This window comes from Pongo pygmaeus, chromosome 10 (genome assembly GCF_028885625.2).
Source record: "Pongo pygmaeus isolate AG05252 chromosome 10, NHGRI_mPonPyg2-v2.0_pri, whole genome shotgun sequence".
In the NCBI taxonomy this organism is placed as follows: domain Eukaryota; kingdom Metazoa; phylum Chordata; class Mammalia; order Primates; family Hominidae; genus Pongo; species Pongo pygmaeus.
The window spans coordinates 131,711,362-131,738,713 of NC_072383.2; the positions used below are offsets into that span (position 1 = coordinate 131,711,362).

A 27,352-nucleotide genomic window follows, 5' to 3' on the forward strand; every position below is an offset into this window, starting at 1 on the left:
AGCAGGAATGCACCTCATCTAAAGGTGGCATCATTCAGTTACTAAAACATACTTTGGGCCGGGCACGGTGGCTCACGCCTGTAATCCCAGCACTTTGGGAGGTGAGGCGGGCGGATCACGAGGTCAGGAGATCGAGACCATCTTGGCTAACACGGTGAAACCCCATCTCTACTAAAAATACAAAAAATCAGCCAGGCACTGTGGCGGGTGCCTGTAATCCCAGCTACTCAGGAGGCTGAAGCAGGAGAATGGCATGAACCCAGGAGGCGGAGCTGGCAGTGAGCCGAGATCGCACCACTGCAGTCTGGCCTGGGTGAAAGAGCGAGACTCCGTCTCAAAAAAAAAACAAAAACAAAAAACATACTTTGAATTAAATGAAAAGCTCACAGTGGTCTCAACGCCACATCCTCCCTCAATGCCATGTCCTCCCTCAACACCAGGTCCTCCTGTGACCAGCACACAGAGGAACCTGACAACTTACACTGAGCTTTGTCCTGTTGGTCACGTGGCACCAGTGGATCCTGCTGGTCAGGTGGCACCAGTGGGCCCAGGGGCTTCAGGGGGGCCTCCGGGAGAGCCGAGGGGCCACTGTGGGATCTGTCCTCCTGGAGGCCATCTTGCTCGGCCGACGCGCCGTCCATGGTCAGGACGACACCAGCTGAGCTGATGCTGTGGGGCTACAAGTGAACCTTGGACAAGCTTGGTTTCTGCCATCAGCAACAGCCAAGAGCTCCTGGGAGGGGCCCTACTGTGTCTCCCATTTTCAGGAGAAGATCTAATGACTCACAAATGGCTTGATGTCAAACCAGCTAACATCATGATACCTGACAAGAGAGAAAGAGACAAAATATATTATGAAACTTGTCAGATTTCAAGTATCAATTACAAAATTAGCATTTGGTTCCCAATTTGCATACGTACAAGAAACAAATACAAACTTTTTCATTCAGCAAATAATCCTGGAGCACCCAAAACATCCTAAGTTTTGAGGCTAAAATGCTGACCCAGCCACACTGGGCCCTTTCCTGAAGGAGCTTAATGTCTGTATCGGTGCCAACTAAAGAACATTCTGCTGGGATAGCGCAGCTCTGAATCTGTGGAGTAGCTGTCAGACAGGACAATTGAGCTTTAAATGTTATTTGAAATTAATTTGGGCCAGGCGCGGTGGCTCACGCCTGTAATCCCAGCACTTTGGGAGGCCAAGGCAGGCAGATCACCTGAGGTCAGGAGTTCAAGACCAGCCTGGCCAACATGGTGAAACCCCCACCTCTACTAAAAATACAAAAATAGCCGGGTGTGGTGGTGAACACCTGTAATTCCAGCTACTCAGGAGGCTGAGGCAGGAGAGTCACTTGAAACCGGGAGGCGGAGGTTGCAGTGAGCTGAGATCGCACCACTGCACTGCAGCCTGGATGACAGAGCGAGACCCCATCTCAAAAACAATTTAAAAATTACAATACCAGACTCACAGGCCCCCCTCTCAGCCAGTGAGTGACTCTGCCCAAGGCCACGGCTCCTGCCGGCAGCCCCACCCCTTCAGGTTGGACAGCTCAGATCCAGAGAAACAAAACTTTAAAAAGCAGGTGCCATGGGATGTGGTAACTGTATACAGGGTGTACAAGGGCACCAGAAAGGCAGCTGCCTTGGAGTAGGGGCACAGAGAGGGCATCTCACAGCAGGGCCCGTTCCTGTCTTTACCTCTAGCTGGGTTAGCTCTCTCAGCCTGCCCTGCTGGGCTACATTCAGGGGAGCAAAACTTTGCCCAACATTTGGCAAGTGATTATCCACCCTGAAATGTGCTGGTGATATTATTAACTCATTTCTTTATCAACAGGTAAGACACTAGCATGAGCTTCCATTCATTCTACAGAAATGTTGCACTTATTCCTTTAAAATCAGTTTCATATTAACCTACATTATGTTCTGTGTCTAACATTTTTCATGATAAACATTACATAACCTTCGCCTCTAGCTTACAAATCCCACAAAGAAGGTATAGACAAGAAGCCCACATGGGGCCAGGCGCAGTCGCTCACGCTTGTAATCCCAGCACTTTGGGAGGCCAAGCGGGCGGATCACCTGAGGTTAGGAGTTTGAGACCAGCCTGGCTAACATGGTGAAACCCCATCTCTACTAAAAATACAAAAAACTAGCCAGGCGTGGTGGCAGGCGCCTGTAATCCCAGCTACTTGGGAGCCTGAGGCAGGAGAATCACTTGAACCTGGGAGGCGGAGGTTGCAGTGAACCAAGACCACACCATTGCACTCCAACCTGGGCAACTAGAGTGGAAACTCCATCTAAAAAAAAAAAGGGGCTGCGTGTGGTGGCTTATGCCTGTAATCCCATAACTTTGGGGGGTCAAGGTGGGTGGATCACTTGAGGTCGGAATTTCAAGACCAGCCTGGCCAACAAGGTGAAACCTCGTCTCTACTAAAAATACAAAAATTAGCCAGGCATGGCAGTGCTTGCCTGTAATCCCAGCTACTCAGGAGGCTAAGGCAGGAACATCGCTTGAACCTGGGAGACAGAGGTTGCAGTGAGCCAAAATTGTGCCACTGCACTCCAGCCTGGGAGACAAGCACAAAACTCCATCTCAAAAAACAAAAAAAAAAGAGAAGCCCATGTGGCTGGTCCTCGGGAGCACGTGTGCCACTGACCCCGCAGCAGGATGTGCCTGTCTTTCTAGGGGTTTTTACTCTATCTGCCATCTAGACTGGTCACCCGTAAAAGAGGAAACCCATAGGTGGTGGGTGTAACCCAGTCCACTGACACAGCCAATGACTCACTGAAGGGCGTGCAGACCTGTGAGTATCTGCTCATAACTATAATAATCCACCATTCCTCTCTGCCACCTTACATCCTACAGGCCAGAGACAGTTATGAGTTCATAACAGTGTTGTTCAGAATATTAAAAGGTTACGTATGCTATTAGTGTAAAACTAGCATTAAGGGTTTGTAACCAGAAAGCACTGTGAATAGAAATGTGTCCTAACATTAGTAACTATAAATCCAGCATAGCTAATCAAGAAACTACTGTAAACAAAGGATTCTAGATGTCTTGACTCAGGGTGCCTGGCACAAAAAAAAAATGTAAAGATTAAAGCAATGTCTGAAGCACAGAAGTGAAGGAAGTTACTGAGGCTGGTCAAAAGCTAATCCTGTGTGCAACGAATTCTCAATCTCATTTTTGTGTCTGTGATCATCTAGCAACATCTTTCATCCCTGGATTTTCCGGGTGGGTGGGTGATAAATAGGCCTTTGAGCCTGGGCAGGGATCTGAGCTACACACCTGTCCTTACACACAGCACAGAACCCTCTGAAAATCACTTTCCAGGAAAAACACTGCGATCTCCACCAAGCCTGCCCCTCAGCTACAATTCCAGGCACACCCCAGGAGAGCTGGGGGTCAGCCGGCCACGCCCACCCGGGAATGGAGAAGACACCCACAAAACAAGGGGAGGAGTATCAGCAAAATGATGGCTGCTTATCACAGGCTTGCCCCTTTGACAGATGAATTACAAACTGGCAAGGAGGGCTACACGCGGTGGAATGTGGACTCGACTGCGCCACTGAATACTGGTACCCTGTACATCTGGTCCTCTTGAAAATTTTCTAGCAAAAGAAAACTTGCGTTTTGCTTTGTGATGTCTTTGCTTCTGCCTTGCGGGGGTGGGGTGATGATATGGAAATGACTGTGTGGGCCTACGCGTGCCGTCCCTCCTGGCCCCTCAGGTAAAGGAAACGACCGTGTGTGCCTACGCGTGCCGTCCCTCCTGGCCCCTCGGGTAAAGGAAACGACCGTGTGTGCCTACGCGTGCGATCCCTCCTGGCCCCGCGGGTAAAGGAAACGACCGTGTGTGCCTACGCGTGCGGTCCCTCCTGGCCCCTCGGGTAAAGGAAACGACCGTGTGTGCCTACGCGTGCAGTCCCTCCTGGCCCCGCAGGTAAAGTGTCTTGTCTACCCCCTCTGCCATCACTGTACCTCACGTGGCCTCCACCACAGCAAGTCATGTCTGCCACTGTGTGTGCCCATTATACGGCGAGATCCTTGAAGACAGAGACTCATTCCCCGTCTGCCTCCCCCCACCTTGAACACTCCCAACTCCTAAAGTGCCAGCGCGGGTTTAATTTGCCGAATTAAATCTTCAGTTCTGCTGAGTACATTCCTCAGCTACAAAGCTAATGGTTCCAAAACAAAATGATCAAGTATTTGAATCCTTGGACATCAACACTGCCTTTTGAAATACAGAAAAGTCTAAACTATTCCAGCTGAAACATCTGTGAGCTTCAGTTCCAATGAGGGAGTCCAGGGAGTTAGAAACTGGAAGAGCACCTTTTTTCAGGCGGCCGGGAAGATGGCGGACATTCAGACTGATCATGCCGACCATCTTTCAAAACAAGAAGAGGGTCCTGCTGAGAGAAACTGGCAAGGAGAAGCTCCTGCGGTACTACAAGAACATCGGTCTGGGCTTCGAGACACCCAAAGAGGCTACTGAGGGCACCTACATTGACAAGAAATGCCCCTTCACTGGTAATGTGTCCATTTGAGGGCGGCTCCTCTCTGGCATGGTGACCAAGATGAAGATGCAGAGAACCACTGCCATCTGCTGAGACTACCTGCACTACATCCGCAAGTACAACTGCTTCGAGAAGCGCCACAAGAACATGTCTGTATACCTGTCCCCCTGCTTCAGGGACGTCCAGATCGGTGACATCATCACAGTGGGCGAGTGCCGGCCTTGCCGGCCTCTGAGCAAGACAGTGCGCTTCAACGTGCTCCAGGTCACCAAGGCTGCCGGCACCAAGAAGCAGTTCCAGAAGTTCTGAGGCTGGACATCAGCCCGCTCCCCACAATGAAATAAAGTTATTTTCTCATCCCCACCCCCCCAAAAAAAAAAAAAAAGAAACCGGAAGAGCAGCATCACGGCCACGGCCCAGACAGGCACCACCACCTGAACAGAAGGAAGGATGGGATGACCAGCAGGACTCGACTCAGCCATTACAGGCGGAACATGCAGAGGAGAACTGCTGCAAAGGCCCACAGTGACAACGCCTGGGCCTTACACTGACCAAGAAGGAACATAGCCAAAGACGCTCAGGTTCCACCGAGAGGGCATGCCAACATGGTGACAGCCAACTGCACCAAGCCGAGTCCAGTGCAATCACAGATTCTGCTCACTTAATCCCACCTCTCCAGAACGGAGACCCCATAACGGTGACTGTAACTCACAAAGACGGCCCCTCTTTACAGGCAGCTCCTCCTAAAGCCGGACCAGAGAGAGAATTCACTAACTGCCTGGAGTTTGGTGACAGTGATACTTCTCCCTGTAGGGCAATAAGCTTGCAGTCTCGGTCGATTCTCAGTCTTGCTTGATTTTTAGTTAAAATTTGGAATGACTCAGTCGTCACGGCCTCATTACCTCAGACTACTGCCAAAAGCCCATTTCCGGGCAGCGAGGAGGAGCAGACAGTTGCCGGTGCATCACAGAAAGCTGTTATTACAAACATGACTCTATTTTGTGATTTTATTTTTTAAATAAAGAGGCCAGTCTAATCAGTCTCACTTATGATCACTTGCACTCCTACGTCTCTAGAGGGAAGAGACGGGACAAAGCTGTCACTTAGAACTTCAAAAGGTACACACAACCGTAGGTTCACAGCTGGGTAACATCAAGGGACTTCATACTGAGAAACCACCACCTCAGGCACCTACAGGACTTTCTGCTTCTCCCACACCTAAATTCTGTATACAAACATTCACGGCTCCATCTACACCACCCCGTTTCACCTGTTCCTATCGGGTATTAGAAACAACAGAGCACAGCCAAAAACCAAACACGATTTCCTCAGGAAGAGAGTACCTGGTGGAGGCCACACTAGTATCCAAAAGTAAACAGAGATCTATACACAAAGTGGAAACCAAAAGCAAGCCTCATGTCACTGCAGAGACGTGAAGGGCAGGCTTGGAAGTTGGGACTCCGGCCTCAGCTCCTGACCCTCCACCACTTAGCTGTGAAATCCTGGGCTAGATTTCTTAATCACATTTAGCCTGTTTCCTCACCAGTAAAACAACGAGAAAATGAATGCAAAATTTTGCCAGGATTAAATATAACAAGGCACAGAGTCTGTCCCGTGTCCTCAATAAAATGACAGTAATTATCACGATTTTCCCTTTAGTTGTTGCTTGTCAAAATCGCTAAAAGCCAACTGAAGGCATTCTCACTTGGGAAAGTATGCTACTACTTCTTAAGGCAATCGGGAGAAAAAAAAGCTCCTCTTCAATCTGAGTGATGTCAGATGATTTATTTCCTTCTTGCCATTTAAGGTATACTGCCTGGAAAGCTATTAAAGGGCTATAAAGGGCTATATTGATGTCGTTTAAAAGACAATTCAAAATAATCCACGACGACGGGTGTGGCTGCTCACACCTGTAACCCCTGCACTTTGGGAGGCTGGGGTGGGAGGATCGCTTGAGGCCAAGAGTTCCACACCAGCCTGGGCAATACAGCAACATACCCAGTCTCTTAAAAAAAAAAAAAAAAAAATCCATGAGTCACCTGTAAATGGCTTACACTTGCCCAGTGACGATAAACTCCAACCTCTTAACGAATCCAGCACCTGCCTACACCAACATCCTTACCTCCATCGCCTTCCCCCTTTGCCATTACACTCTAGCCACATCCTCCGCCTGCAAACGCCAACCTTCCTCCGCCCTCAGGGTCTTCAAACTTTCTGCCTGAGACGCGCTTTTCTCACAATTTTGCCTGGCTTGCTTCTCGTCATAGAGGCCTTAGCACAGAAGTCGCCCGCCCCCCAGGCTCCCACACAACTAAGAGTAGCGGACCCCACCCAACCACCGCCCGGTACCCTCTCGCTGGCGACCCTGGGGGTCCCTGTCCTAGGTGGGCTCGGCGGGGGCAGGGACCCAGACCCACAATAACCAGGACCCGCCACACGACTGACATGCGTCGGGTTCATACCCGTGACAACGCCCGGCCCCACTCGCTCTGGGCACCTGGAATGGAGTCAAGTCGGACAGCGACAAAGACAAACAAGGAAGTACACGGATTCCTGAAACCCCGACTTCCCACGAACCACCCGACACCAAGTCACGCCTGTCAGCTGCAAAGGGCCAGACTAAAGCAAGCACTGCCCGAGTGGTGGCAGTGGACAGCTTCGGGACAGGCCGCGCTCGTCAGGCGCAGACAAGCATTCAGGAGGGCTCGCGGGCACCGACATTTACAGAGCCAGCTCCGCCGCAGCTGAAGGCGGGCGCCCAGGCCCGAGGCCACCACAGCGAGGAGGGGGTGACTGGAACGCGGCCGTCCCGCAACGCCGCAGGGACGCGCCCAGGCCCCGCCGCCCCACGCCCGGCCTCCGCCGCCGCCCCTCCAGCCTCCCCCGCCCACGCACTGCGGGAGCGGGAGCCCGAGCCCCGAGGCGTCGCGGCCTCCGAGCCCCTCACCCTGCTGCTGTGGCAGCCCCGGAGGCTGCCCGGCCCGGATGCTCCGGCGGAGACGTGGCCGTGCGAGGGGCGGGGCGAGCGGTGCAACGGCCTCGGGTCCCCGGAAACAGCCTGCACGCGCTACTTTCGTTCCGGAACAGAGAACGTCCTCCTCTTCTGCCAGCGGCCACCCTAGGGCCGGGACGCTCTGCCCACAGGGTCCGGATCGGGCTCACCTCCGACTGTGATGAGGCCGCCTTCAGAAAGTGACCTTAAGAGTTTGCGGACCTTTCCCTAGTAGAAACGCGACTTCCGGAATTGCAGGACCAACTCTTTCAGGAGGCTGAACAACCGAGCTTCCGGCGGAAGTGGCGTGGCCGGGGCTCGGCATGGGCGCGGCCGAACTCGGTGTGGGCGTGACTTCCCCGCCCGCCCTAGTCGGGTCCCCGCCCCAACCCCGCACCTCTACCCGGCCGGCGCCCTTCGCGCTTCAGGTGCCAGTTCAAAGGCGACGCTGCTTTGGACCCTATTTGCTTCCCCTTTAAAAAAGGCAAAGCTGGACGGCGCGGGCCGCAGGCCCCTGGGGAACGGCTTTCCACCTTCCCTCATCCGCCAGGCGCTCTTCCGGCTGTCAGGAAGGAAATGGCCTGGAGGGCGCCTCGGGGTCCTCTGTGATGTTGCGCTCATCTTTGCGGATTCTGGGATACGCTTCTGTCTACGAACCTTTCTGGGATTTTCATGGGAACTGCTGCAGATCGTTTGGGGAGCACGGGCATCGCTGACTCGGTCCTTCCTCTGCATCCATGGTGGCCCCTCCATTTATTTAGGTTGTTTGCTTTCTTCCACCAGCATTTTGTAATTTCAGCATACAGATTCTGCACCTTTTAAGTTTATAGTATTTCACGTCAAACTGTGACACTGCGTTTTTGACGTTTTCCACGTGTTCACTGTTGGTCTACACAAATGTGATGAATTCTATGTTGATTTTCTTATCCTGAGACCTCGCTGAACTCATTAGTTTGAGGGTTCATTTGGTGTTTTGCGGTTGTTGTTATAAAATCCTTGTATTTTTTACATGGGCCATCATGTTATCTGCAAATGCAAATTCTAACACAAAATGATCACAGACTGAGGCGTAAAATGTATGAATGAAACCATACAACTTTTAGAAGAAAACAGAATTTCTCACATCTAGAGCTTGAGGAAGAGAGTTCTTAGATCTGACCAAAAAAGTACAATTCACAAAAGAAGCTGATAGAGTAAACTTCATGAAAAAATTAGAAACTTTTCCCCGGACGCAGTGGCTCACGCCTGTAATCCCAACACTTTGGGAGGCCAAGGTGGATGGATTACCTGAGGTCAGGAGTTTGAGACCAACAAGGCCAAATGGTAAAACCCATCTCTACTAAAAATATAATAATTAGCTGGGCGTGGTGGCATGTGCCTGTAATCCCAGCTACTCAGGAGGCTGAAGGAGAAGAATCGCTTGAATCCAGGAGGCAGAGGTTGCAGTGAGCCGAGATCGTGCCACTGCACTCCAGCCTGGGCAACAGAGCAAGACTCCGTCTCAAAAAAAAAAAAGCTGGGCGCGGTGGCTCACGCCTGTAATTCCAGCATCTTGAGAGGCCGAGGCAGGTGGATCACAAGGTCAAGAGATCGAGACAATCCTGGCCAACATGGTGAAACCCTGTCTCTATGAAAAATACAAAAAAATTAGCCAGGCGTGGTGGCACATGCCTGTAATGCCAGCTATTTGGGTGGCTGAGGCACAAGAATTGCTTGAACCTTGAACACTACTTGGGAGGCTGAGGCAGGGGGATCACTTGAACCTGGGAGGCAGAGGTTGCAGGGGGACCACTTGAACCTGGGAGGCAGAGGTTGCAGTGAGCCGAGATCATGCCACCGCACTCCGGCCTGGGCGACAGAGCGAGACTCCATCTCAAAACAAACAAACAAACAAACAAACCTTGTGAGAAAGACCACATTAAGAGGATGAAAAGATGAGTTACAGACTGTGAGAAAATATTTTCAAACCACGTTTGAAGGACTAGTAGCTAGAATATATAAAGAACTCTCAAAACTTGACAGTAAAAAAAAATACAATTATTCTGGGCACAATCGCTCATGCCTGTAATCTCAGCACTTTGGGAGGCTGAGGGGGCAAATCACTTGAGGCCAGGAGTTTGAGACCAGCCTGGCCAACATGGAGAAACCCTGTCTCTACTAAAAATACAAAAATTAGCCAGGCGTGGTGGCGCACGCCTGTAATGCCAGCTATTTGGGTGGCTGAGGCACAAGAATTGCTTGAACCTGGGAGGCGGAGGTTGCAGTGAGCTGAGATTGTGTCACTGCACTCCAACCTGGGTGATAGAATGAGGCTCCATCTCAAAAAAAAAAAACAAAAAAAAACAAAAAACCCCACACACACACAAACAGAAGACAAGCAAAAAACATGAAAAGACATTTCACTAAAAGGATATATGAGTGGCAAATAAGCTTGTGACCAGGTTCAGCATCACTAGCCATTACAGAAACGCACATTAAGACTATCTTGAGGCCAGGCGCGGTGGCTCATGCCTGTAATTCCAGCACTTTGAGAGGCTGAAGCAGGTGGATCACCTGAGGTCAGGAGTTCGAGACCAGCCTAACATGGTGAAATCCTGTTTTTACTAAAAATACAAAAATTAGCTGGGCATGGTGGCAGGTACCTGTAATACCAACTACTTGGGAGGCTAAGGCAGAAGAATCACTTGAACCTGGGAGGTGGAGGCTGCAGTGAGCTGGGATCACACCATTGCACTCCAGCCTGGGTGACATAGCGAGACTCTGTCTCAAAAAAAAAAAAAAAAAAAGACTGCCTTGGGATGTTAGTATACGCCTATTAGAACAGCTGAAATAACATACAGCAGTGGCAATATGAAATGCTGGGAATAAGGTAGTCTGGAGTAACTAATCTCTTATACATTGCTGATGGGAACAGCAATAGTGCACCCACTCTGGAATATAGTTGGGCAGTTTCTTTAAAAAGTAAACAATTTTATGACCCAGCAACTGCACTCCTAGACATTGAACTCAGAAAAATAAACTTATGTCTATACAAAAGCCTGTACATTACTGACCCCAAACTGGAAACAACCAAAATGTCCTCTGACGTGGTGAAACAAACTGTGGACCCCCCATGCCACTCTGACGTGGTGAAACAAACCGTGGACCACCCACGCCACTCTGACGTGGTGAAACAAACCGTGGACCACCCACGCCACTCTGACGTGGTGAAACAAACCGTGGACCACCCACGCCACTCTGACGTGGTGAAACAAACCGTGGACCACCCACGCCACTCTTTGACGTGGTGAAACAAACCGTGGACCACCCACGCCACTCTGACGTGGTGAAACAAACCGTGGACCACCCATGCCATGGACACTACTCAGCAATAAAAAGGAGCTGACCACTGATGTGTGCAATAACGTGGACGAAGCTCCAAGGCATTACACCCAGGGAGGAAAACATCTCCAAAGGTCTACACTGCATGAACTGTACGATGTGTCCACTTATATCACCAAATGACAGCATTATAGAGTGGTGGTGGGGGTCGGATGATTAAAAAGGGGTAGATGGAGAGAGATTTTTGTGATGACGGAACTGTTCTGTATTTTGTGACCATGGTTACGTGAATGTCCTCATGTGATAAAATGACAGAATGAACAAAACACCAAGCTCAGTTTCCTGGTTTTCATATTCCACTATCCTAAGGTGTAGCCAGTGGGAGAAATAGGGAAAACATTTAATTAGCATAAGATCTAGTATTCCATAGCACAGTAGGGTGAATATAGTTAATAACAGTGTACTGTATATTTTTAAATAACAAAAAGAGTGGAACTGGAATGTTCCTAACAAAGAAATGATACAGGCTTGAGGTGATGGATACCCCAGTTACTGGGAGTTGATCATTATACATTGTACGTCTGTATTAAAATATCAAGGTACCCCATAAATATATACACCTTTTATGTACCCACAGTAATTTAAAATTTTAAAACTTTTGCAAGCAAAATGTGACAAACATTAAATTTAAATACAGTTAGAAACAATGAATCTAATTATATACTAAGTTGATGACACAGTGTGGGAAAAATGCTAATCTAAGTAAAATTCTTAACAGCTTTATTAAAATACAATTTATATGCAATAAAATATACCCGTGTTGGGTGTGCAGTTCAGCGACTGTAGTAAATGTGCAGAGCTGTGCACCCATCACTCCAACCCAGTTTCCGGATACTTCGATTACCTCAGAGGAATCCTTCTTGCATTCACTCCCTAGCCCCTCCACCCAGCCCAACAACCACTCAGCCACCTTCTGTCTTTATGAATGTGCCTCTTCTGGACATTTCATAGAAATGGGATCATATCGTATGTGGCCTTCTGTGACGCCTTTTCACTTGCATGGTGTGTTTAAGGTCCATCCACACTCAGCACGTTTCCTCGCTGCACGATATTCCAGTGTCCGGATACACCCATTTTGTCTGTCCATGCATCAGCCGATGGACCCGCTGAGGTGCCTTACGCGAGCCCAGCACTATTCTGTGTGCGGGGGGTCCCTGCTTTGGTCCAGTTTCATGTTTGTGTGCAATACCTTCAGAGGGCAGTAACTGATGAAAAGAAAATAAAACTGGGTGGAGCGTTCGAGCGGGAGGGGCTACCATCTGCATGGGGCCGTCACTCATATTTATCGCGGCCTACTGCCTGCAAGTACTATTCTAGGCACTGTCCCAATCCCTGCTCTTACAGAACGTATATTCTAGTGGGGACCAGACAACAAGCACAGAAGGTGACAGGAAGAGACAGAGGCAACCCTGGGGAGGCTCGCTGCTATTTCAGGCCGATGGTTGAGGGAGGACCTCTCAGGAGAATGTGAGCCAACAAAGTAAGAAAGGGAGTTGCTGGGCATGGCAGCTTACGCCTGGAATCCCAGCACTGTGGGTGGTAGAGGCGGGCAGATCGCTTGAACTCAGGAGTTCAAGACCAGCCTGGGCAACATGGTGAAACCCTGTTCTCTACTAAAAATAGGAAAATTAGCTGGGCGTGGTGGTGTGCACCTGTAGTCCCAGCTACTCAGGAGGCTGAGGTGGAGGATCATCTGAGCCCAGGAGGTGGAGGCTGCAGTGAGCTGAGATTGCACCACTGCCCTCCAGCCCGGACAACAGAGCAAGACCCTGTCTCAAAAAAAAAAAAGAAAAAAAAAGGAAAAGAAAGAAAAGGAATCATGCATGTACTGGTGGGAACAGTGTCCCAGGAAAGGGAAAGGCAAGGAGAGCGAGTACTCAAAGGCACCTTTGAGGAAGTAATATTTGAGGTGAACTTTTGTGACAAGGAGAACCGAGGCACGCACAGATCTGGGAGAAGAGCAGTGAGATGAGGGGGCAACAATCAGAGCCGCAAGAAGCCCCTGAAGAGAAGCCTGGGGCACTGAGGACAGCCAGCAGGGACGACTCCTGGGGTTTGGCCTGAGCCACAGGGAGGCCATGCCATCTTCTGACAGTGGAGAGGGCAGGTCTGCGGGGCGTACGTGGTGGGCTTGGGGTCCCTGCTGGAAACAGCTCTCTTTGACAACATGAATCTCGGATGTTTGAACACCAAGTGGAGCCATCAGGTCAGCAGTTAGAGCTGAGTGTCTGCCACAGAGATCTAGAGCTACAGGGTGAAGGAACATGCTGGGGAGAGACCTAGAGCTACAGGGTGAAGGAACGTGCTGGGGAGAGACCTAGAGCTACAGGGTGAAGGAACGTGCTGCGGAGAGACCTAGAGCTACAGGGTGAAGGAACACGCTGGGGAGAGACCTAGAGCTACAGGGTGAAGGAACGTGCTGGGGAGAGACCTAGAGCTACAGGGTGAAGGAACGTGCTGCGGAGAGACCTAGAGCTACAGGGTGAAGGAACGTGCTGGGGAGAAGGGAAGATGGTGAAGCGGGTGTTGGGTGGTCAGCCATGCCCCACACTCCACCTCCAACCACAGAACCTCTGAGACAGACTGGACCTTCCTGAAAACAAAAACCAAACGGGATGAGTGTGTGGGGGGTGGTGAGCTTCCTGTGACTGCTCTAAGAAGTTACCACCAACTTTGCTGCTTAAACTAGATTTATTCTCTTGCAGTTCCGGAGCTCGGAAGTCCAAAATGAAGGGGCAGGCAGGGCTGGTTCCTTCTGGAGGCCCTGCAGGGAGATCTGTTTTCTTTTCTGCTTTGTCAGCCTGCCCTCCTCTCCTGGCTGGAGGCCCTTGCTCCCTCTGCAAAGCACATCCCTCCCGCCTCTTCTCTGTCACCAAGCCCCTGGCCTCTGCTGTCACCAAGCCCCTGGCCTCTGCTCTGTCACCATCCCTCTGGCCTCTGCTGTCACCAAGCCTCCTCTTCCTGCCTTAGACTTCTTGCTTGCCTTTTTTTTTTTTTTTTTTTTTTTGAGATGGAGTCTCGCTCTGTCGCCCAGGCTGGAGTGCAGTGGCGTGATCTTGGCTCACTGCAAGCTCCGCCTCCCGGGTTCAAGCCATTCTCCTGCCTCAGCCTCCCGAGTAGCTGGGACTACAGGCACCCACCACCACGCCCGGCTCATTTTTTTGTATTTTTTAGGAGAGACGGGGTTTCACCATGTTAGCCAGGATGGTCTCGATCTCCTGATCTCGTGATCTGCCCGCCTCGGCCTCCCAAAGTGCTGGGATTACAGGCGTGAGACACTGCGCCCGGCCTCTTGCTTCCGTTGCACAGAGGGACCACAAGCTAATCCAGGATCCTCCCCTCATCTCAAGGTCCTTAATTCCACCATATCTGCAAAGCCCCTTTTACTGTGCAAGGTAACATCATCACAGGCTCAAGTGATCGGATACGGATATCTGTGGTGGTGGGACGGGGACATGGCTCAGCCCATCACGGGGTGTCAATGGTATCCAGCATGTGGGGTTTGCCAAACAACAACAAACAAAACCACCCAATTTTCATAAAACCCCGTGGCGTGCAAGGTTTGATGGCAGAGTGTTACAATATGTTCAAGCCCTAAATCCCAGGACCTCAGAAGTGACTGTATCTGCAGACATGGAACACGTCATGAATTTGCGTGTCATGCCTGCACATGGGCCATGCTAATCTTCTCTATATCGTTCCAGTTTTAGTAGGTGTGGTCTTTAAAGAGGTGATTAAGATAAAATGAGGCCACTGGGGTGGGCCCTAATCCAATAGGACTGGTGTCCTCGCAAGAAGAGATTAGGGCACAAACACGCATGAAGAGAAGATGACGTGAGGACGCAAGGAGATGCTGCCCACGAGCCAGCGAGACAGACCAAAGAGGAACTGGCCCCGCTGACACCCTGATCTCAAGAGTTCCAGGCCCGAGAACTGTGAGAAAATACTTTCTGTTGTTTAAGCCGCCTGTTCTGCGGCGTTTTGATCCAGCGGCCCAAGTGGACCCACATTCAAGGCCACCACTGGGCGGGGCAGGGCTCACAAACGCAGGCTCCCAGCACAGCATACAGCACTCACAATGCCAGGCTCCCAGCACAGCGCACGGCCCTCACAATGCCAGGCTCCCAGCACAGCGCACGGCCCTCACAACGCCAGGCTCCCAGCACAGCGCATGGCCCTCACTATGCAAGGCCACCACTGGGCGAGGCGTGGCTCACAAATGCATGCTCCCAGCACAGCGCACGGCTCTCACAATGCCAGGCTCCCAGCACAGTGCACGGCCCTCACTCCTGGTCTGACTGGCTTTCAACATTCTCTCCTGAGTCCATTCCTTCCACAAACACACACGACCAAGTGTCTGCTCTGTGTGAGGAACTGTAAGACCCCACCGTCTAGACTCACCGCCTCAGAAGGAGACAACCATGAAAAGTGAGCGACAGAGGAAGGGGCGCCTGTTTGTGCCGCGGGAAAGATTTCAAGCCCAGGGGACAGCTCATCAGCTCATCAGACCTTCAACCCGTTCAGCAGCCAACTGGTCACCCAGTGATTGCCAAACATTTCAGACAAATAAACAACAGTGGGCAGACAGGCAAGATCCCTGCTCTATTTTTTTGAGTGGGGGAGACAAACGGTAAACAGATGTTTCCTTTCCGATAGTGACAGATGCTGGGGGGAAACTAGACTGGCTGGCGGGGTGGGGGCAACCCTGCAGGAGCTGAATGAGGAGAGGCTGCAGAGAGAGGGGCCGGCGCCTAAGGGGCTGGTTGTGAGAATTAGCTGGTTCAGTGGAGAAGCAGAGGAACACCTGAGGGGCTCCAGGAGGAGCAGGTAGGGAGAAGAGGTTTTCTGAGGGGTGGAGGCAGGGGTCATACATGCTGGGCTTTCAAGGGCTACGATATTCATTATTCATTACTATGTAACAAACCACCCCAAATGCAGTGGCTTAAACAACTACTTATTTCTCATGATTATATGTTGGCTGCCTGGTGCAGCACTGTGCTGGTGTTTAACAACCTTCTCTCCAGAAGAAGACAAAAGCAAAATTAAAAACCACCCTGATTTGAAGCATTTACCAATTTCCACAGTGCAAACACTCCTCCCAGGGCCCATTCCAACCAGGCCAACTGAGCTGCGTGGGTAAGGCTGGACGGGGCGCCGTCCCACACAGGCCACAGAAGCACACACCCTCGGGCCTGCAGGTAACAGGCAGGTGTGAGAAACTAACTAGAAAGTGGTGCGTCCTGACCACTCATCACCTTTGTTTTCAGTGTAACTTAATTCTAAGTGTAGAGGATGCTTGAATAATGGCTGTCTACCAGTTACCAGCACTAGGCGTTCCAGGAGGTGGCTCCCCCGAAGATCACCTGGCTCCGTCCTGCTGCCGGTCAGCGTGCGGATCTGCAGGACTAGGCTGTGCTGTGCATGCGGCCCTCCGTCCTCAGGGAGGCAAGACCCGGCTTCTCTACACGGCTGCAGCCGCCCTCAGAAGGCGCAGGAGCTAACATGCATGCCAAAACGGAGCCCACGCAGAGGCAGAGGGTGGGCACGGCCCCGGGGACAGCGTTCTGGTTTCCGCATCAAGCCAGGCTGGAGGGAGGATCTACTTTCCTAAATCCCCTCCGTTCTCATGCTTTCCTTCCCTTCCCAGTGCAGGGCTCCCAGCGACCTAGTGGCCCTGAGTGACTCTGGGGCCTCTTTAGGGAGCAGGCTGCAGCTGCCTCAGGGCCAGCATTGCTCCACTCTCTCCAGGCTGCTGGCCCGAAGCTGAGGGGCTGTCACCAGGAACCCCTCGCTGGCGGAAGCCCCTTCCAAACTCAGCTGCCTCTCTGCCTTGGCCACACCCCTGGGGTGAAGGCCGTGGGGTGCTGGGAGCAGCCCCTGGACCCCTGGCTCTCACACCTGGGCCCGACCACTCCCATCCTGCTGGCCCTGAGGTCATTAAGATGACTTAAAGCAGATTTAAAACAGCCTTTGTAGCTGGCCTAGGGAGGAGGGTTGGCCTGAATCCCTCTGTCTGTTTTAAGCCAATCTGCCCAGACTTCCTGGCTGCAGTCAGAAGCCATGACAGAGGCCGTCCCAGGGAGGCCTCACTGGGGTGGACGGGTTCACCTAGAACCTGAGGCCCCCTTTCCTGGCTTGGAGCCTGGGCAGCACATGGAGGGGTGGGCAGGGCTGCGTCTGAGGGGCACCAGGGAGCACAGAGGGAGCCGCAGGTGAGGAGCGCGTGGGGAGACGGTCCGTGGGGCCAGCGGGCAGCTGCAGCCCTGCCCTGGGTTTGTTCCAAGGCTGGGCCAAGGAGCCAGGAAGAAGCAGTAGGATTTGCAGCGGCGCCAGGCTGTCCTCCAGAAAGCCTGTGGACGACCCACGCAGCCACCCCACAAGGCCAGCAGGGCTCCAAAACCACCACAGCCGGTCAGTTTTGCTGGGTGGGATGGCTGGGTCTTGAGGACGAGGAAGTACAGAAGCTCATGAAAAGACGGAATGAGTTCACGGCCACCTGCTTCCATAAAACACAGCTCCTTACCACACCCGAGGAGTAACTGCCCTGATCTCCCTGCCTCCATAAAACACGGCTCCTTACCACGCTGGGAGGATAACTGCCCTGGTCCCAAGGCCTCCTCCCTCACATCACAGCCAAACCCAAGCTGTTCCGACTGCTCCAGGTAGAAATCCCCTTCACAGTGGGCCAGGAGTTGGACTTCTCTGAAGGACTAAGGAAGCAGGAGTGAGTCCCTAGGACACCTGGAGCCCTGAGGCTCTCTGAGCTGCCCTGCCCTTCCTGGACAGGTGCAGCTAGTCTTGAGGAAAGCCCTACATCCTCTACAGGGCGAGTGTTCTTGTTTCTACTTTTTGGAGATGGGAAGGGGAAGAGCGAGTATCAACCAATCTCTTCTAAGAGACAGATGCAGGGTAGCCCCAGCCCACTTCATGGGCGAATGCCGGCCTCCCCTCTCAGCCTCGCCCCTGCACAAACTGGCAACCTCCCCTCTCAGCCTCGCCTCTGCACAAACTCAGGAACTCCCCCTTGGCCTCATCCCTGCAATAACTCAGGCCCTCCCCTCTTGGCCTTGCCCCCGCACAAACTTGGGACCTCCCCTCTTGGCCTCGCCCCCGCAAAAACTTGGGACCTCCCCTCTCGGCCTCACCCCTGCATTAACTAGGGACCTCCCCTCTCAGCCTCGCCTCTGCACAAACTCAGCACCTCCCCTCTCGGCCTCACCCCTGCACAAACTTGGGACCCCCCCCCCCCCGCCTCACCCCTGCACTTAGGGACCTCCCCTCTCAGCCTCGCCTCTGCACAAACTCAGGACCGCCCCTCTCAGCCTCACCCCTGCACCAACTCAAGACTTCCCCTCTTGGCCTCACCCCTGCACAAACTTGCAAACTCCCCTCTTGGCCTCATCCATGCACAAACTTGGGACCCCCCCCACCCCCGGCCTCACCCCTGCACTAACTAGGGACCTCCCCTCTCAGCCACGCCCCTGCACAAACTCTGGACCTCCCCTCTCAGCCTCGCCCCTGCACTAACTCGAGACCTCCCCCTCAGCCTCGCCCCTGCACTAACTCGGGACCTCCCCGCTCAGCCTCACCCCTACACAAACTCGGGACCTCCCCTCTTGGCCTCATCCCTGCACTAACACGGGACTTCCCCTCTCAGCCCCGCCCTTGCACAAACTCAGGGTCTCTGCATTGCGGCTTCTGGTGCTCAGCTGAAGACAAAGCCTCCATACTGGATGAACAGGTTGTGGCTTCCCAGCATTGGCGGAATGAAGAGACCTGAGCAGGTTTCTCAGGAGTCACTGAGGGACAGCAGGTGACAGACTGACCATCACTAGCAGTTAGGCACTCGGAGCTCACTCTGCATGGGGCCTGCCTCCCTCGCATGGGGAAGTGAGGCAGCCCCAGACACGAGCCCAACACAAGAGCGGAGGAGCAAACACGGCTCATTTATTAGAATATGCAAAAGAGAGGACTTTCCTCCACAAATACAGAGTGCTGCTTCTCAGTTTCTATCAAGAGCAAGACAATAGTTGAAAACCGTATTCCTGAGAAGCAAAAAAGTTATGTTTGCAAACAAGGATAACAGGTGATTTCAACAAAAGATAAACTTTTTTTTTCAAAAATCAAAATTTCAAGTATTATTCCAGATGACATGGCAAACCTAGCACAGGCGGAAGCCAAGGTGCCCCTCAGGTTCTGTAGGGTCTTGGAGGAAGGGCCCAGGCAGCATGAGGGAGCAGTGCGTCCTGGGACCTGCGTCCAGCCCCGGGCTCGGGGCTGTGGTCACTCACACAAGGGAGCAGCACGTCCTGGGACCTGCGTCCAGCCCCAGGCTTGGGGCCGCGGTCACTCACTGGTTAGCAAGGAGCGACTAACTTGGCGGCCATGTCGAGGGTTAGCAGTTTTGGACATTGGAAGGTTTCTTTTTTTAATAAACAGAAGCATATGCTTATTCTTTCAAATACCATACTATACCCAATTTTAGTCAATTTGTAAATTATAAATTATATTATTTGTGCTACAGTTTGTGACATTTAAATGTTATTAGAAGATAAGCACCAAACCTATTAAAATAAAAAATATATAAAATGCTGTGGTTTTCCCAACAGCAGAATATTGTGTACATCCTGTAGGCTGTAAACTTATGCTCCCTTCTCCTGAAACAATGTTTTTGATAAACTCGCCCCTTTCTCCCTTGAAACTTTTCCTGAAAACAGACTTCTGCTTTAACTGTAGTTACGGAAAACGTACAAAAGAGCAAAACTGCCCCTCTTGGCAGGACGGCCGCAGGTTACGGAAAGGCTTCGTCTCTGCTGCTGATGCCACCATGAGCCCCGCCCAGCGCTCACCAGGAGGGCGGGCTGCGGCCCCCGGGGCTCTGGGAAGGGTCTCACTCGGAGGGTAAAGCTCCACAGAAGAGTCACCCCAGAGCACCTGTCGGAGACCCTGCGTCCCTTCCCTCAGGGGGCTGTGAAAACACCTTGACGTGTTTATCTCTGTATTTTAAAAACACGCTCTCTTCACCTCCAGTGCTGAAAGCTGCTCGGGGCCTCTGGATGCTTAGTTTTTGAACCTTGTCTGTTCACAGATATGATTGAATTTCCTGCAGGGAGAAAATGGCCAAATTACACAAGAGAGCATTGGAGAGGCAATCAAATAAATTACACAAGAGAGCATCGGAAAGGCATTCAAATAAACCCATTCTGAAACCATACACAGAAAGAGCTATCTGAGAAAGAGTGTGTGTGCTTCTCACAAAATCAAAGAAACTAACCCCCAAAGGTAAACTTCTTTATCCCTTTTAAAATTTTGAAAGAGAAGTGCAAACATCTGGCCACGCACAGTGGCTAATGTCTGTAATCTAGCACTTTGGGAGGCCGAGGCGGGCAGATCACTTGAGGTCAGGAGTTCGAGACCAGCCTGGCCAACACGGTGAAACCCCGTCTCTACTAAAAATACAAAAATAATTAGCCTGACGTGGTGGCGAGCGCCTGTAGTCCCAGCTACTTGGGAGGCTGAGGCAGAAGAATTGCTTGAACCTGGGAGGCGGGGTTGCAATCAGCTGAGATCACACCTCTATACTCCAGCCTGGCAGACAGAGAGAGACTCCATCTCAAAAAAAAAAAAAAAAAAAAAAAAAAAGAAGTGCAAACATCTTAGATAATTTTTTTAGAGAAGAGAATAAAAGCTGCTCCTCCTCAGGCATCCCCGTGGCATCTGCTGACAGGGCTGAGGCAGACACACCAAGCTGGATGGCCTGTGGCCACCTTCCCTCTCCACAGACCGTGGGCAAGGAGGACCAACATGGCTGCACATTTCTACTGAAAACTGTCTGCCAGTCAACAGTGAAATCTCTTTTTGTAACAACATGATCTCTTCCATGTGCTGTTTGTGCTCAAACACAAAGCAAGGTTTTTATTCCACAAAATCCCTGTGAGGGAGTCGCCTTTCTCTGAGTCCACACAACATCTCGTCCTGAGGGCACTGTCTCCATCACTTTAATCTGAACTCCTTGGGCCACAGGAGTGATTTACGTGATCACCTAACCTAAGAGATGCCTCCTGACCTACGCCTCCCAGGGCAATGCAGATGGCGCTGTGAACCTCCTTTACGGAGCACGGAAAAGACACCACGTGAGGGTGACAATGTGACAGCAATCACAAATGCCTGCTCACGGTAAGGACGAGAACCCAGCAGTGCAGCGCTTTGTGAGGGGGGCCTGAGGCCCTCAGTGACTGCAGCCTTCGACTTAGAAACGGCTAAGCCTGAAACGATGGGGTGTGCCCCGGATGCCTCAGACGACAGATAAAGCAACTCCAGCCAGGAAGACACAGAGGTGGAAGATGGAGATAAAACTGCATGAAACGAAGGAATAAAGGAAGAGCAGGATTTCTAAATGAAGATACCGGTTCCTAAAGGATGCAACCTGAGAGAAGCATAATGACCATATCAGCCCATTTATAAGCAGGCGGTTAACTCATTCATCACCCTGCAGCTGACGCCTGTGCCCCCAGCTACACTCACATGGCATGGTGAGCTTTCACCTGAGTGCGGCAGTTACGGCCCCAGTAGCAGTCAGGACGGGATGTTACGGCCACTGGAAAAAGAGAAGGGTTACGCATCTATTAGATGTATCGCACGCACCCACTCAGCTACCTGAATCCCAGCAGAGACCCAAAGACAGACGCTGCGGCAGAAACGCACGGCCTCTGGTCCCTCCATAACTAGTTTCCTCGGACCGTTCTGAGATTTCAGGAAAGGAAACACATGTTTAACTAAAAACCCAACTGAGGGTCAGGTGCGGTGGTTCATGCCTGTAACCCCAGCACTTTGGGAGGCAGAGGCAGGTGGATCAACTGAGGTCAGGAGTTCGAGACCAGCCTGACCAACATGGGGAAACCCTGTCTCTACTGAAAATACAAAAAATTTGCCAGGTGTGGTGGCGGGTGCCTGTAATCCCAGCTACTTGGGAGGCTGAGGCAGGAGAATCGCTTGAACCTGGAAGAGGGAGGTTGCAGTGAGCCAAGATCACACCACTGCACTTCAGCCTGGGCGACAGAGTAAGAATCTGTCTCAAAAATAAATAAAATAAATAAAAATTAAAAAATAAAAATCCAATTGAGGAAATAAAATTACCCCAGTTGACTACTGGATGTCTTTACGAATCTGTTTTAGAAACCCACGTTACACTCATGAGTAACTGCAAATAGACCCAGGGCCTAAGACAACCACAGCCCTGTATGGCCTGTCTGTCCTGCCAGCGCCTGACTGAGGCCAAATTCTGCTTAGAACACAGAGCAAAGTGCAAACAGGGTGTCTGTTAAGAAGAGAGTGCTGGCTGGGCGTGGTGGCTCATGCCTGCAATCCCAGCACTTTGGGAGGCTGAGGTCAAGAGTTCGAGACCAGCCTGGCCAACATAGAGAAACCACAACTCTACTAAAATACAAAAAATTAGCCCGGCGTGGTGGCGGGTGCCTGTAATCCCAGCTACTCAGGAGGCTAAGGCAGAAGAATTGCTGGAACTCAGGAGGCAGAGGTTGCAGTGAGCTGAGATTGCGCCACTGCACTCCAGCCCGGGCGAAAACAGCGAAACTGTCTCAAAAAAAAAAAAAAAAAAAAAGAGAGAGGCAGAAGCCAAGAAGCCAACCCAGACAGAACTAGAGCCATGAGTGGGTCGGGGGCTCCTTACCTGGCAACTCGGAAGCAGGAATGTTCTGCCGATACTGATAGGTCAGCTCGCGGAAGCTGCGCAGGCCACAGCAGTAACACAGAATGGTGTCTCCCGTGACTCTGTAATCTGGAAGAAACACAGCCAGTTACCCAGCAACGCCATCTTCCCAACAGCAGTGCACAGACTTCACAGCAGCGGGAGACTAACGCACTGACCATAAATGGGGTGAAGATAACGGGCGACACATTAGGAAAATAAGAACAAAGCCAATCTAGATACCAATTTATTTTTATTTTTATTTTTTTTGAGACGGAGTCTCACTCTGTCGCCCAGGCTGGAGTGCAATGGCATGATCTCAGCTCACTGCAAGCTCCGCCTCCCGGGCTCACGCCATTCTCCTGCCTCAGCCTCCTCAATAGCTGGGACTACAGGCGCCCGCCACCTCGCCCGGCTAATTTTTTGTATTTTTAGTAGAGACAGGGTTTCACCGTGTTAGCCAGGATGGTCTCGATCTCCTGACCTCGTGATCCGCCCGCCTCGGCCTCCCAAAGTGCTGGGATTACAGGCGTGAGCCACTGCGCCCGGCCACCAATTTATTTTCTTACAGCAAAACAATCCCACATGGATATAACATTTATTTTATTTATTTTTTGAGACCAAGTCTTGCTCTGTCACCCAGGCTAGAGTGCAGTGGCGTGGCCTCAGCTCACTGCAACTTCCACCTCCTGCGTTCAACTGATTCTCCTGTCTCAGCCTCCCGAGTAGCTAGGACTACAGGTGTGTGCCACTGTGCCCGGCTGATGTTTACACTTTTTTGTTGGCCAGGCTGGTCTCGAACTCCTGTCCTCAGATGATCCACCTGCCTCAGCCTCCCAAAATGCTGGGATTACAGGCGTGAACCTCTGTGCCCGGCCCCACATGGATATAAAATTTAAATATTAAAACTCCCAAAAAACAAGAAGAAAATGGGAAAATTAGCTATTTCTAAGTATGTCTTGAAAACCAAATTGCACAGAGGAAAGGATTTGTACATTTAGCTATCTACAATTTAAACATCAAAATGAAAATAAATACAACTAAAGTGAACTACTACTATAGTGGAAACATTTGCAATACAAATGAAAATGTGCTATACCCTTAATTAACAAAGGTATCGGCCGGGCACGGTGGCTCACGCCTGTAATCCCAGCACTTTGGGAGGCCGAGGCAGGCAGATCACAAGGTCAGGAGTTCGAGACCAGCCTGACCAATATGGTGAAACCTTGCCTCTACTAAAAATACAAAAAAAAAATTAGCTGGGCATGTTGGCGGGCGCCTGTAATCCCAGCTACTCAGGAGGCTGAGGCAGGAGAATCGTTGAACCTGGGAGGCGGAGCTTGCAGTGAGCTGAGACTGTGCCATTGCACTCCAGCCCGGGTGACACAGCAAGACTCCATCTCAAAAAAAAAAAAAAACAAAAAAACTAAGATTAGCCAGGCATGGTAGCACACGCTTGTGGTCCCAGCTACTTGGGAGGCTGAGGTGAGGGGATCTCTTGAGCCCAGGAGGTCGAGGCTGCAGTGAGCTGTGATCGCACCCCTGCACTCCAGCCTGGGCGACAGAGCAAGAACCTGTCTCGTATATATATTTCTACAGCCTCCCTTAGTGATAAATTATCACACTCCACAAGGCATCGTGTGCTCCCCTGGAAAGGAATGACCCTCACCAAGTGACTGACACATCAAGCAAGAGATACACCAGGTCCCTGAGGGTCCCAGGACAACTGACCCCAGGACGTCTGGATAGACAAGTGGTAGAGACCCTCCAAGCTGGCCCCACCTGTTGGAGGCCACACAAATGTTTCTTATGATTAGGCATAATTGAAGCCTGTCAGTAACAATATGAACCTGTGATCAATTAAGCAGCTGACCAATTGTTACATCCTCCGTGTTCTTGTTACCTAATAAATATGAAGGGCTGTAGAAGCTCAGGGGCGGCCTTTGCTCACTAGAAGCAGGGAGCTCTCGTCTTCTTCCCCATGTTGCCTTTCCTTAAAACAGTTTCGTCTTTTTGTTTTCATTTCTACGTTCGTCCCTTTGTTCAGTCTTTTAATGACGGTCTCAAGCAGTAACAGTAGTAACTGCTGTAGTGAGGGTCTCAAGTAGCAGTAGTGGCAGTCGGCCACACCCACCCTCCCCTACAAGGATAGAAGCTGCTGAAATATGTCATGCAGGTTCATGCTCAACTTTCTTTTTTTTTTTTTTTTTTTGAGACAGAGTCTCGCTCTGTCGCCCAGGCTGGAGTGCAGTGGCGTAATCTTGGCTCACTGCAAGCTCCGCCTCCCGGGTTCACGCCATTCTCCTTCCTCAGCCTCCCCAGTAGCTGGGACTACAGGCACCCACCACCATGCCTGGCTAATTTTTTGTATTTTTCTTTTTTTAGTAGAGACAGGGTTTTACCGTGTTAGCCAGGATGGTCTCGATCTCTTGACCTCATGATCCGCCCACCTCAGCCTCCCAAAGTGCTGGGATTACAGGCGTGAGCCACCGCGCCCGGCCCATGCTCAACTTTCAAAAAACAACCTGAAGGCCAGGCGCAGTGGCTCACACCTGTAATTCCAGCACTTTGGGAGGGTGAGGCAGGTGGATCACCTGAAGTCAGAAGTTCAAGACCAGGCTGGCCAACATGGAGAAACCCCATCTTTACTAAAAATACAAAATAAGCTGGGTGTGGTGGCACATGCCTGTAATCCCAGCTACTCAGGAGGTTGATGCAAGAGAATCACTTGAACCCAGGAGGCAGAGGTGGCAGTGAGCTGAGATCATGCCACTGCACTCCAGTCTGGGCAACAAGAGCGAGACTCCATCTCAAAAAACAAACAAACAAAAACAACCTGAAAGCATCAGGATCTTTTTCCTCTCTTCCAGGGTGGGTGAAGGTCGGAGTTGTCACTGGGAGAGCAGACAGGCACATGCGCCCTAGAGCAGGAGGTAACAGAAGAACTCACCAGACAGCAGAAACACTCCCCGCTGGAGAGCCACGAGACTCTCGGTCAACATGTTTTTCCATGTCAAACCTCTGGTTGCCAGGTAATTCTGTGACGCAAAAAAAAGAGGAATAAGAAATATCCGTTTAGAGGAAGAAACACTGAAATAAACGAGAGAGAAAACATTTCATAAAAGGCATCTGAAGGTGCGGAAAGCCAAAGCTCAGACCCTCGTGAGTGGCATTTGCGGAGGGTTGCACATTCACAGCCCGCGGCACGAGAAGTCTTGTCCAAGAGCCTCCTGGAAGTCCCAAAAGGTTCCAGTGTAAGAGTTACCAGAGGCTCTCAAAAGTTCTGCCAAGACCTACACAGCCCAGGTGTGAATAAGACACGAAAGCCTGGCCACAGTGCACACAGCCCGGCAACGAGTGCAGGCTGTTGGACAAGAAAAGCTGAGGACTTGGCATCTGTTCTCTGTGCCCTTCAAACACACAGGAGCTGTTGAGCTCCTTCTGTGGGCATCAAAGCAGAGTCTGGGGCTGAGCAGGCGCCTGCCAGGTGTGTCTGTGGCAAGCCTCAAGGCCCCACCATTGTGTGTGCTGTCAGCAAAGTGCTTGGCAAGAGGGTGGATGCGCACGTTAAACATATATAAATCCTAGAGACCAAGGTAGCTTCCTAGACGTGGGAAGGCAAATGGCCAGAAGAGAAAGGGACCAGAGAAAAGGCCCTGGTCTTGCTAAAGGGCGGCACCTTCAAGAAGCCCTCTCCGAGAGCTACGGGAACAAGAGCTGCGGGAACAAGAGCTGCGGGAAGCGGCTCCTACGGATTCGTGGCAGGAGGCACAAGAAGGAAATACCTATTTTTGGAATACGGAAAAAACAACCACCAATGGCATGCAGAGAACCAGCTGGCTGCACTAGTGAGAAAATGCAGGAAAAACAGATAAACACCAATGGAACGCAGAGAACTAGCTGGCTGCACTAGTGAGGAAACATGGCTCCTGGCTCCCCAGCCCACAGCGGGTCAGGAAAAACAGATAAAGACCAATAGAATGCAGAGAACCAGCTGGCTGCACTAGGGAGAAAATGTGGCTCCCGGCTCCCCAGCCCGCAGCGAGTCGGTACCTTCAGGATGTCTGACTCGTAGCTGTTGTTGTTCAGCACGCCGTCCAGACACTTGTCACCCAGGTTGAGCTCTGCCGAGATGAAGGGGCAATGTTACCTGTTTATAATGATGTCGCAGGAAAGCACTGTCTGCCCGACACTGAGGATAAACATATTTCTTTTCATTACAGATTCTAGAAACAATAAGAAGTTCAATGATAAAACTCAATTTTAAACAGAGGACAAGTAGAAATGATTTCCATTCCACTCCCTCCTTAAAAAGATCAGCTCTCCACGTCTCCCCAGCACCTGGTCTGGTATCGTGACAGCAGAACCCCGCAGCAAGGATTCTGTCCTGGGAGTATCTCCCCTAATCCTTCTGTTAAGGCTTGATTTTGAGCTAACACGAATTTGACACGCCTCTGCAGTTCAGCCAGGAATAGGTATCATTTGATGACCAACAGTGGCCTCATCCCTATAAACATCAGGCTATGGACCCCACCATCCCCTGCCCTCAAGTTCACCAAGAGAACATGCAAAGGTCAAAGCAACTGGGGTCTGAAGAGCCGGTATTACCACAGAACGGGGCCAGGCAGCCGAAGCAGCCGGTCCGGGTGCAGCCCCAGTACAAGTGGCAGAAAGGCTGCAGGCAGACCGCACCTGTGGAGAGAGGACACTCGTTACACACACTCAGCGCTGAGGACTGTCTCCAATACAATTCA

General features: G+C 51.3%; 2 protein-coding genes, 1 non-coding gene and 1 pseudogene across 34 annotated transcripts in view; 1 reads left to right on the plus strand and 3 right to left on the minus strand.

Annotated features, from left to right (window-relative positions):
- Positions 1-9,825, minus strand: part of GOLGA3 (golgin A3) — a 57,915-nt gene extending 48,090 nt beyond the window's left edge. The window contains exons 1-2 of one of the 8 annotated variants that reach the window (XM_054444876.2): positions 7,681-9,825; positions 482-824 (exon numbers count right to left, since the gene is read on the minus strand). In XM_054444876.2, coding sequence (XP_054300851.1) covers positions 482-641 — 160 coding nt within the window. In that variant the 5' untranslated portion in view covers positions 642-824; positions 7,681-9,825. Of the gene's footprint in view, positions 1-481; positions 825-6,640; positions 6,958-6,980; positions 7,381-7,413 lie in introns of those variants that run through there. The other 7 variants (XM_054444874.2, XM_054444879.2, XM_054444882.2 and 4 more) reach the window with 7 other exon arrangements.
- LOC129010529 (small ribosomal subunit protein uS17-like) lies at positions 4,356-4,881 on the plus strand (annotated as a pseudogene).
- Positions 9,826-14,518: 4,693 nt separating the features above from the next.
- On the minus strand, positions 14,519-14,621 carry LOC129011014 (U6 spliceosomal RNA). Its single transcript, XR_008493157.1, has one exon. It is a non-coding gene; the product is annotated as a U6 spliceosomal RNA (small nuclear RNA).
- Positions 14,622-18,817: 4,196 nt separating this feature from the next.
- CHFR (checkpoint with forkhead and ring finger domains) overlaps positions 18,818-27,352 on the minus strand; it is a 47,188-nt gene continuing 38,653 nt past the window's right edge. For all 25 annotated transcript variants that reach the window (XM_063646859.1, XM_063646875.1, XM_063646860.1 and 22 more), the window contains 6 exons: positions 27,207-27,290; positions 26,652-26,722; positions 25,549-25,636; positions 22,581-22,688; positions 21,416-21,488; positions 18,818-19,994 (listed from right to left, as the gene is read on the minus strand). In XM_063646859.1, the coding sequence (XP_063502929.1) occupies positions 19,952-19,994; positions 21,416-21,488; positions 22,581-22,688; positions 25,549-25,636; positions 26,652-26,722; positions 27,207-27,290 (467 nt within the window). In that variant the 3' untranslated portion in view covers positions 18,818-19,951. The remainder of the gene's footprint in view (positions 19,995-21,415; positions 21,489-22,580; positions 22,689-25,548; positions 25,637-26,651; positions 26,723-27,206; positions 27,291-27,352) is intronic.